Source organism: Martes martes (genome assembly GCF_963455335.1).
Source record: "Martes martes genome assembly, chromosome: 6".
NCBI lineage: Eukaryota > Metazoa > Chordata > Mammalia > Carnivora > Mustelidae > Martes > Martes martes.
Window position 1 is genome coordinate 29,296,197 of NC_137893.1, and position 12,111 is coordinate 29,308,307.

Sequence of the window (12,111 nt, forward strand, 5' to 3'; positions counted from 1 at the left end):
CTTGGTTGATCCATGATGCTTGTAAATCAAGTCTGATCATTGCAACTGCTAGGATCACAGAGTCTCTAGTTCATAGACACAGCGGCATGAGGTAACTCATTTTATTTTGCACAGGTTGCATATTTCCACAGGAAACATTCTCGCTAAATTGTTTGGAAAAAAAAAAGACGACAGTTTGTGCTTGGGTGTTGGGCCTCCCAGCTTTATGCCATGGTTTCTTTACCTGGCAACCTTCTGTCGTTAAATGTGTGCATGTTGATGACTTCTTCTGTTTTCACAATAACCGGGGCCTGTGGCTTGTGTTTCAATCGACGCTGACATTTCAGGGACATTCTCAGCTCTTCCACCATGGCGCTACAGAAGGACCTCTAAGAATAACACAGAAGAATGAGATATTACAAAACAGGTCAGCTGCAACTGCTCAGCAACAATATGAAAATCATTTTCAAGAGGCTTGTCAACATAGCAGCCTTGAAGGTTTGAAAACTTTCATTATAAAACTGATAGCGGTGGTTGCACTTATAACACACAACGTGTGATCATTAAAGTCTCTTAGTAAAGTGGGCTAGTTTAAAGAAAATCTCCACCTGATAGTGATATAAACTGCCAACAAGGAATGCATAGAATATGTCTATGTTGAATAGGATTTTCAGATGTAAAATTGATTAACATCGTAAAATATAGATCTACCTTAAAATTTAAATACAAACACATATACACAAATCAAGCAGAAATCCATTCTTGATCTTTTAACTGATTAGAAGAAATGTCCTACTTTTTTAGGTCACAACATGACATGAAAATTTTCTTTAAACATGGATTCTTCATTGTGCATCTCAAAACAGAACAAAAATAGTACTCACACATTTAGACATAAAAACACGGAAAATTTCTGGTATTCAGTATATCTTTGTGGGATTGTGCCTACAAAACTATTGATGATGATTACAAACAAATATGATTTAATCATGAAATGACAAACTGTAGCACATTAAAAGTACATGAACAGATATTAACTTTTTTTGGTCAACATCAGCTTGATAACTGAAAGCTGGCAAATAATTCATCCCATCAAGAAAAAAATGACCCTATAAATATTATTTTTAATTCCCATTTCATTGGCAATAGATTTGCTCGAAATTCTGTGTATCTGGGGCTCATTATTACACATTCCTCACGATTCCTATTACAGAGTCATATATGTGAGACAAAATTTTTATTAGTCTTCTTCCCCAACTAATTGAGATACACGTGTGTTAGTTACATATAAATCAGATTCGTGAACCAGTTGCATAATGTAGTTGCAATTCAGATGGGCTGAGACTTTAGGCTCTTTCTGTGCAAGAACTAAAAATGTGGACAATGACCAAAAATGTGGACAAATATGAAAAATTTACACCATTCCAAAAAGAGATATGAAAACATAATGAAATAAACCTAATCAAATTAGCATGTATAGACTTATTTTTTGCTCTAGGTGTTGCTGCTTTATCGTTTATCAGCTTAGGCTAATTCCAAATAATATTTAGTAACATATATGTGGTTTATTTTTTAATATTTTACATGCATAATCTTTTGTGACACTCAAACTAATACTTTGAGTTAAAGTAAGCATCTCTGTGACAGAAAACTGATTCAGAGAAAAGGGAAGCCACTTTCTACAGTTCATACCTGAGATGCCAGTAAGATATCCTAGTAACCCAACTCTGTGATTTTTGACCCTGTCTTTGTATCTTCTTGTCCATTCCTGGCCTTATCCTCATTTCTCTTTTACGGGTTCCTGAACAGTTTCCTTAGTGGTCTTCTCAACTCTGCATCTGGGATATTCCTTTCCAAAAGGCTCACAGACACCAGAAAAATCTATTTTTAAACCTGTTATTAATAGCATTTCTTTGTCTAGGAAACAAGTAAAATCTAAATCTGTTCCCCCATCCCCATTATGACTTCTCTGATTTAGCTTTCCTCCTTCCTCTCCACCCTCCCCATTTCTTTTTTCTATACACACGCTCTTTCTCTGCCTGGACCTCCAGGGTTTTTCTCCTTCGCTTTTCCTTGCTCTAGGAGCTTGCAGAGTTCTCTCATCCTTCATATCAATCCAACTTTACCCCTTTACCTCAGGACATGATTCACTTTTTAACGCATTCAGAAATCACTTTCCAACTGACCAGGCTCATTATTTTCACTCAATTTGGTTTTGTCCCTTTAGTATTTTGCACGCATTATCACGTTTTTTCTATCTGGCCTCAGGGACTTCAATGTATCCCTGTCACTAAATTGTAAGGAGCAGAAATCAAGTCTTCATGGCACTGACTGAACACAGTCAGTATTCTTTAAACTTTGACTGGATTTTAACTATAGCTACACGTGACCCTAATATTTGAATTCTTACTTAATAATCCCTTTAATTCAATTGCTTAAGAAAGCTTTTTCAGAAGCTCGGTAAAATGCATGTATACAAGAGACCTGACTAATCAAAGTAACAATTTTGGTATTTGTTTAATAATACTAAATTAGTAAAGATATTAATTTATTAGTACTTATAATGGGTGATGATTAAATGCTACACATGAATTCCCCATTAACTTCAGTTACTGCCATGCATTATTTATAATGTGTTAAATTATACAGTTCAGAAGTTCATGAACTATATTTCTATTAAAGGATTTATATGACACCTGACAGCCAGTATATGGACACAGTGTTTCTCATTGCTTAATACCTACTATTAGATGTACTTATTAAGAACATGATGATAATGATGATGAAGATGGTGATGATGACAACACTGTAGAAATGGAAAAATCTGACTCCAAAAGGGGGAAGAATACATAGTCTTGAGGTAACTTAGTCTTGGCTCTCTGTTGAAACATTTAACAGAAGAATTGATTAGATAATATAACAAGGACAGAACTTGATGCCATTGATACTTTAAAATGTTATAGGATGTGAATAACGTTGAATTGTTTGAAATAAGCCTTTATTTAAAATGAATAAATTTCCCGTATGTTAAATAATTGATCACACCCTCTTCTTGGCAAGTTCGATTTGTAGACATTTTGAATATAATTAGTTTCAAAAAATAATGGCATAGATATATTAGTTAAATTTTTGTCCATACTAGGAGAGTGGCCTACACAACGGATTTCCTATGGATAAAAAGTCTTATATATATGCATCCAAAGATGAAATGACTCAATTTTATTTCTAGTAAGTTAAAGAGTAAACTGAACTTAGTACCCTACAATTAACTTCACACTACAAATAAAGTCATATAAAGTTCTTTTTAGACAATTTTATATATTATATAACATTTATAATGCTGCATAATATAAAATGTAGGTAAGAAACCTACATCAAAGATCACAATACTTTCATCTTTTATAAATTAAATCGTCTTAAATGAATTATATTTACAAATTTAGAAACTCTGGAAATTATAAACATGTAACCCCACCATTACCGTTTTAGGCTTTATCTATTCTACAAAGCTATTAGAAAGTGAACATTTTAATCAAACAGCCTTTAATCAACCAAACAATAGCTTTGGTTATTTAAAGTCAAGTTACTACTTTTATTACATTTTTTTTTCTCTGAATGAGCTGAATTTTACCAGTTCTCTTTTGATATATCACTGTCCATTTACCTAAGAAATAGTTTTATTTTAGGTTACTAATAAAGTCACTGGGAGACCACAGGTTCTCTTTTCACATGTAGAATTATTTCTAATCCTTCACAAAACCATGAAAACCTTAAGACCCAAGCAAGAGTTTAACAACAACATGGGAAATTTAAAGAATTTAATGATATTATAAAGTACTGTTCATTTGTGACACCAGGCAAATACATGTTCTTTACTTTTTTTAAACTTTACAATGCAAATTGCTTATTGTAATCTATGTAAGAATCTAAAGTTGAAATATAGATACATTTGTGGATTATAGTTGTTTCTCTGCTGTGTGTGGCCAGAAAATTACTATGTCTAACTTTTAAATAAAGTTCTAATGTTGTCATTCAAGAGACAATGTCTTTCCTACTTCATATAATAATTGGAATTTTGAAAAAATGTCTCTTTGTTGAACTATGAAGTAAGGCTTTGAAAAACCCAAGGACACTTAACAGGAGTCTTCTGACTTGTAATAAAAAAGAAGGAAAAGCAGGAGGGAGTGGAGTGTGGGAGGGAGGAGGAAAGGAGAAAGGAGAGCAGAAGAAAGAATTAAAAAAATGAGAGAGCAACAGAAAGAGAAGAAATGAAGGAGGAAATATGGGAGGGAGGGAGGAAGTCAGGCAAAGGCAAAGCAGGGAGGAGGGGAAGAGGGTGGGAAGAAGAAAAAGAAACTATGTTGCTTTTTTTTTCAAGTCACTTTTCCTTAAGAATGGAAAACCACAAGTTGTGTCATTAAATAAGGTAAGTTTCTTAGGGTGAAAACAACCACAAAAATGTTTCTCCACATTAATATAACAGACTACAAAAAGAAAAAAGAAAGGCACAAGGATACTAACCATTATTAAAAACCTCTTTTAGTAAGTTTCAAAAGTTTACTAAACAGTGTCTGGATGGTAGGGTGGCACTAACCATATAGAAGATTCCTGAAAATGAAAATTTAAATCTTTGAGCTGTTAGCATGTATAATTGCATTTAAATTAGTAAAACTCATTATCAAATTTACTATATTTAATGAGGCAACCTGTATTTACACATCGCTAATTCTAGAAATGATGAAGGTCTGGAAAACTTAAAAGTATAGATTTGGCTATATTTACACTGTTTCTTTAACAAAGCTGTATTTTTATTTTGAGTATAATAAGACAACATAATAATCCACAGGAAAATGTTCTCAAGAATATCATTATTGGTGTATAGAATAATTTATTCTTAATAGCTTAACTTTCTAATTTATAGAGGTGTTTATGTGATCACATGATGTGACAGCACTTGGCAAAGCACATAATTTTTTAAAAAGTACAAATCTAGGTGTAAATATGTTCCACATTGAACACTGGCATAAACTACATTTTTAAGTTAAGATCTTTATATTTATCGATGTCTCTTTTAAAAAACAGCAACTGATGAAAAATAACCAATTTGAATTTTTAAACTCTGAAGCTCGTCACTTTCATGTTGAATATATGTAGTCATTTATCTCCCAAAGGCAAAATAATCATAAGATATTATGCACTGTGTATTTATATTTTTAAGGAGGAAACTATTTTATATGTCTTGCTATTCTATTCTTTAATAGTATAAAATGAACTAAATGAGACTCCAATATCCATTCAGAATAATTTCCAACCATTTTTGCATATAGTTCCTATTGGAAATCCCACCAAAACATCTTCAAGCTACCTTTATCAGATTTGTAGCTCAATATTCTAACATATACTAGCATATATTAACTAAACTTGTTTTGTGTTTGTCCTTTAAATTGTTAACTGAGTATGGGTAGCCAGTCCATTCTCAGATACTTTTCTAATTAATTTCTGAAGCCTTAGGCCGTTTGACCAGGAATTCCAAGTCACATGTCATACAGACAAATCGGAACAGTCACTGCGGATCCCTGCATAAAATTATCCCACATTACATAATAACTAAATCAACTAAATAATAACTAAAATGGCATAAAAGGATATAGAACATAATCAGTGATATTTTGTATAAATATTGCTGTATTAAATGAGGAAAATACTTGTCATTTAATATGACATATTCCTTTTGATTTATACTCTTTTTAAATGACAAGATTTTTAAAATATCAAAGAGCTAATGCTATACATCAGAAGCATAAATTGACCTCAGGCTATATGAATGTAACAGTGAAGCAATGAGAGATGGAAAATGACTAGTTAAGACACTCATGTCAAAAGTGCATATAGCAACTTTGATCTTGATACTCAGTTCCAGAGAGGCTCTTATTTTGGGGGAAAAAAATGTTATTTAGATTAGCTGCGTGCTGTCAGACGGGACATTTACCATCAGGTTCGGCCGTGATCTTATTACATCATCACTTTAATTTTACAGCTAGAGAAACTCAAAACTCAAGAATTCAAGTTATGGACCCAAGGTTATGCATATAACAGGTATCAGAGCTCAAAGAAGAGTGCTGTCCTCCTGACTAACATTCTATGAATGCTTTTATTATATCAGCCCCCCTCCTGAACAGTGACTTGAATTTCAGTGGAGACTTTTACCTGGACTCTGTTCTTAATCAATGTTAATTTTTGAACAGTAAGTAATAAATCAGACAGAAAAAAATATGGGGCAAAAAGAAATACATTTTTTAATGAATAAAATGACAAAGCATCCTATGCTTTAGGCGGGGTTATTTTACAATGATAAACTTAACGAAAGATGAAAATATTCTCAGAAACCTTGACTCTTACAGAAACGGTTTACTGAATATCTTTATATTGCATTTAGCAAATACAGTGAGTCAGAGAAAAATGAAGCATCATTATACATTTTTACACTTCCCCTACTTAAGCTCGAAAAATCAATGAATAAGGTCTGACAAGATTCAACACCACTTTAGTCAATACAGCTATGAAATGCATTTTAAGAAAAAGCAATGTTAATCATCACTTTCTCGCTAGCAGTCATAATGATACAATTTTCAACAAAACATATAACATCCAAATATCTAATGTTGAATTCCAGGAAAGCTCTCTCTTTTTAAGATCCAGCAGTTAAAATTCATCAGCTTTATGAATAATAAGTATATTATAGCAATAGCTGCTTATTACACACCAGACATATGCAAAAGACTCAATGTATGTTAACTATCTTAATTTTTAAAACACTTTCATTTATGGTGTATTCATAACCCATTTATTTGTTTATTTTAAGAGATGTATAGAAAGGTTAAGTCATTTTATCCAAAGTTGAACAAAGTTGAGAAAGGAGCCCAAATCTTTTTTTTTTTTAATTCTAAAACTCATGCATAATTGTCCGGGAAAGTGAAATAACTAGACAGTGCTTAAGATCAAAGCCCACAATCTGTTTATCTAATTCAAACTCTCACTCTACATATTGCATCGATGCAACTTCAGGAAGAAAAATAATAAGGAAAAATAATTAAATATTCTACATTCATTCTGTACAATATGCTATAACTTAAAAAGTGTGAGAGTAGACATCTTTGACTTTGGGAAACACTCGACCCTTGGGACGCTTATCTCAATGTGCACAATATGGATAATGATATTTGCATCGTTCTCAGGGTAACTTTGTATTCCAATGAGATGATACTCTTTAGAAACTCTTAAGTCATTTATAAAAATAAGGTAATAAAATTATTATCCATTCAGCTACAGTCTTAATTTTAAAACATCATTTATGTGCATAAATAGAGACTAGCTTAATCACAAACTAATGACTTAAAAATCTTTTAGATGATTTGGAACTAGATTAGTGAATAACATAAAGATTGGCATCTCACTTTTAAGTATGATTTGATATTTATATTTAAAAACATTTTTAAAAACCATCCAGGTAATCCTTACATAGGTCATTGGTAGAAATTAAGAGACGCTCTGCTCTCAGACAAAGGCAGTAACATAAAAACAATACAAAATGGACTATTTGTCTAAAGTCTATTTTCAACTTTTAATTTCTGAATAGCAACATGCATTGTGGCTAAATTTTATTATACTGAAAATAGAACTTCTAACTTCTAAAAAGTTAAATGCAGTTAACTTTCCAAAGCACAGCTGTTCTGTGGTTTGTTGATAGGCATTACTTGCAAAAGGTAAATATTGAAATAAAATCTTTACTGATGATTTATAACCGTGTTTGCCTTCCTATGCCTTGTCCAATAAATGGTCTCTTTTAAAAAGCATTGCTCCTGATAGAACAAATTCTTTAGAATTCTGAAAGCGACCACCTGTTTTCATTCTTCTGGTTCCATGAAATACAGATCCAACCAGCTTTGAAAAGTGTTTTCGTTATAAGTATCTTTCGCCCAGGATCCCTAGTCTTACAGTATTAAACTAACCCACTCTGACTTTTTCTTTGTTTTTCCTCCAAATTGTACTGTTTTCATTCGCTGGCCTTCTAGTATGAGTTACAGCTTCCTTCTACATTTGTTATTCAACTATAGATTGAAGAGCATTCTATGTGCCCTTCAATTTTTTTTTTAACTTTCAGCGTCTGGAAAAACATCATCATTTAGAGATTATTTGGAATATGACATACCAGCATTCTATAATACAAATAACAACATTGACTAAAATGTACTACATCCTGGAAAACAACAATACCAAGTAGTTCTTAAAATGTACTTCAATCATCTTAAAGGAAAGTTCAAATCAATACAAATTCAATATCTGAACAATAAATTGTCTATTTTTCTAATTCTCAGACATTTTGACTAAATATTATTAAAACTTAAGTAATAAGAAAAAATATGTTTGCTGCTAAGTCTGTGTCAGGAAACTCAGAGATTCTTGTTCAAACTGTTCAATAAAAACCATTTTTACAAGCAAATCCATTTTCAATTGCAGGGAAAGAAAATATTTCTGTATATAAATCAAACAAAAAATAAGTTACATTATTATTAATGTAAGTTACATTATTATTCTTTCTGGAAATCAGAAGTCAGAAATATGTACATCTTTAAAAAGAGGACATGTTAAAATATTTAAGAAATGGTGAATGATTTTAAACATGAATTGAACCATAATTCTGTCATAAAATAATTTAGTTAAAATTGAAATAATTACTATCACTTCAAATTACAAAACTAATATATTACCATACATATGATCAGAGATAACAAAACTTTGTATCTTAAGTAGCTTTCTTCAGTTTAAGTAGACTTAGCGGGGGGGAAATAGGACCTTTTAAGCAAATCCACGTGACCTGAAATTCACTGACAATTGTCTCAGATGTATAATAGTTTCTTGGATTGTTACTGAATGAAACTTAAATACTAATATTTTTTAAATCAGGGAACAGGAAGGCAAGAAGAAAATCAATTAGAAAATGTAAGTATTGATTAGTTACTTTTTCAGACACATTCAGAAAGGAAAAACATTTTGAGAATCTTTCCAAATGGTCAAGTTATATTTTGGAAAAATCAGAAAAATAAAAACCTACTTATTTTAAAAGTTCAAATAAATGAAAAGCAATGTATCTTTGATGTATTAATATTTGCATCAACTAAAAACCATGAAGTATTATCAAAATTGTAATACACCATCTTGTGGTTATCTGAAAGGAATGCAATTTACGGTTTTTGAAGTTTCAGGGGCCATGTATTTCAGCATTTTCTTTTTTTTGTTTTCAGTTTTAACCTTTCTTCATTTAAAAATGATACTTTCTTACACTACTCCTAATTATCAAAAATATAAAAAAGTTATAGTCATCAAGACCTATTTGCTCCACTAACATTTTACAAAATGCATGTAATTCATTATTCATAAATTTTATCCATAAGGTTCATATTCAACTAGAACTGTGTGTATCTGGCAGCCTATTTAGATAAAGATGGGAAGTTTCATTTTTTTCTAAATCCTGTAATACTATAGCCTAAAGAAAGAAGGAAGAGAATAGAGAAAGAGAATGGAAGAGAGATAGCAAAGAATATTCGGGCCAGGATTATGAATAATGTATCATTGCTCACGTTCAATGTACAAAATATAATTCCTTGCATGTTCAGTTCTCAATAAATAATTATTGAGTGAATGAATGATCACAAATATTTACCCTACTTTTAAAATTTAACAAATGTAATTAAAGTCACAATTGTAAGTATAAATAAACTGTGAATTTTATATGTCCTCATGCATATCCTGTGATAAATCTAGGAATATTTTATGGTTAATTTTAATAAATTAAGTAATGTGTTAAACAAACTATAGAGTTCAACTAAATAAAGTCTTTTCCTTAAGAAAAATAAAAAAGGATTGAGTCCAAGAACTGGACTTACCACAATAAATAAAAATGGGTCACTTCTAATAAATCCATAAGTATTTATTTTATAAACACAGTTCATTTGAACTATATAGAAACATAGTTCTTTTTTATTCTTTATGATATACTTTTCTAAATCATTTCCTGGCATCAACTTCATTATTAATCTGAATAGATAGAAGGAAAATATAAATAAGTAAATAGATGATCGAGATAGATCATCCCTTTGGGACCTTGGAGATACAAAACAACAACACTATGTCTTCGTCCTAAAGGAACTGAGAGTCTCAAAGGGAGAGAGGCACCCACACAGAGAAACCAATATGAATAAAATACTGTGCTAAGGGAGAATGGAGATGTGCAGGCGGCTTCACAGAGAAAAGGAATCTAGACTTAATAATTGATGTGGTTTAAAATGGACAAAATGCCTTCCTAACTTTCTCAAAGGGGTAGGAAATGTTTTTGGAATGATAATGGTACCTGAAATCACCTAAGTAAAAAAAAAAAAAAAAAAAAAAAGTAAGATGCACATCATAGTTTTTCCACTGGAATAGGAAATGAAAACCCAACATCACCTTCTGGAATTAGCTGTGTCCTGTACTTACATCCATTACATCTATTGATTAAGGAAAGCTTTCTGGGCAAGTTGATACCTAGTCTTGAATGACACCAGTCTAAAATGACTAGTGGGAGTTTGCCAGACAGAAAAACGGTCAAGATTTGTTTAAGTCAAATGGAAGAAGATTTGAAAAAGCCAAAAGACCTTGGAAAATTGGAAGTAATTTAGTTTGACTAGAATAAAGGTACAAATTGGAGAAAAACAAAAAATTGAACTATAATGGTAGACAGGGGCATCCTGACGTGCCTTATCTGCTAAGCTAGGGAATTTGGATTTCATTACAAAACTATGTAGAGACAGAGTGTGAAAGCATTGGAGAATGTGACTAATAATCCTCATGTAATATCAACACAGTTGTTTATTTGCTTCATCTGCTACAGTCAAGAAGATACATTAATTTCCTTTTCCTAATTGTTTTAGGTCCATAGAAATTCAAGAAAGCTGAATTTCAACCAAACTAGGTTTTTATAGTAAGTATGCAGAAGGTTATTTTAGAGAATTAAATCCCTACATTCTTTGTTTTTGGGTTGTTTTATTTTGTTTTTAGCAGAAAGCTTATAGACTAATTGTGCATAAAGACACAGCCTAGGTAAATCATATGACTAGGACACAAAGTGACAAGGGCAATAGGACACCACATGTATCAAGAGAGTAATTCATTGGTTTTAACACTGAGCTCTAACTGAAAGAAAATGATTGCATATGGAGATTTGAGGTTCCAATTAGAAAACCCAAATTCCTTCTGTAATTTTTGGACTCATTTTATAAGTATTAACTAACCAAATGACACATTTATTGCCAAATTATAGTAAAAATGGAAATTGATGAGTTAATGTTTTTTTGTCTTTGATTTGTTCTTTGAATTTGATTTCAAAACTGATTTTGACACTACAGAAAGGATCATAACATAAAAAATATATCTCCCTGATAAGAGGAATTTGAGAGACAGAGTGGGGGGTTTGAGGGGTAGGGAAGGAAAAAATGAAACAAGATGGGATTGGGAGGGGGACAAACCATAAAAGACTATTAATCTTACAAAACAAACTGATTGTTACTGGGGGGAGGGGGATGTGGAGAGGGTGGTTGGGTTATGGACATTGGGCAGGGTATGTGATATGGTGAGTGCTGTGAAGTGTGTAAACCTGATGATTCATAGACCTGTACCCTGGGGCAAATAATACTTTATATGTTAATTTAAAAAAATATTGAGACTTATTCGTTGATCACACCAATGCAACAAATATTTGATTTAGCCCAAGTCATCAGATACAACCATCTTGAATGTTGTGGGGAAATAAATCATATGATTTTCTAAATTCTTCAAACTTTTGAGTTGGTAATTTTATTCAAGGGCAAAAAGAGACCTTTAAACTACTCATTTATAAAAATATTATTTCTAATTCTATAGTCAAGTAAAAATATACAAATACTGTATCCAAAATTTTGATTCCAGAAAGGAGAAGTAATTGCAGCTAAATTATCAAAGACAGAGGAAAATGTTTTTGTTTTTCAAAAATAGTTATAAAGTTGTCCGTGTTCAAAGAATATTAGCAAAATATATTTACATTATATTAATATATATCTT

The 12,111-nt window shown here is 31.5% G+C and overlaps 1 protein-coding gene across 3 annotated transcripts in view; it reads right to left on the minus strand.

Annotated features, from left to right (window-relative positions):
- Positions 1 to 203: 203 nt before the first annotated feature.
- The window catches only part of GRIK2 (glutamate ionotropic receptor kainate type subunit 2), a gene marked incomplete at both ends in the record, with an annotated part of 637,516 nt that continues 625,608 nt past the window's right edge, over positions 204 to 12,111 (minus strand). The window contains one exon of one of the 3 annotated variants that reach the window (XM_080806625.1): positions 204 to 368. In XM_080806625.1, coding sequence (XP_080662751.1) covers positions 204 to 368 — 165 coding nt within the window. Of the gene's footprint in view, positions 369 to 2,738; positions 2,859 to 4,539; positions 4,588 to 12,111 lie in introns of those variants that run through there. The other 2 variants (XM_080806626.1, XM_080806627.1) reach the window with 2 other exon arrangements.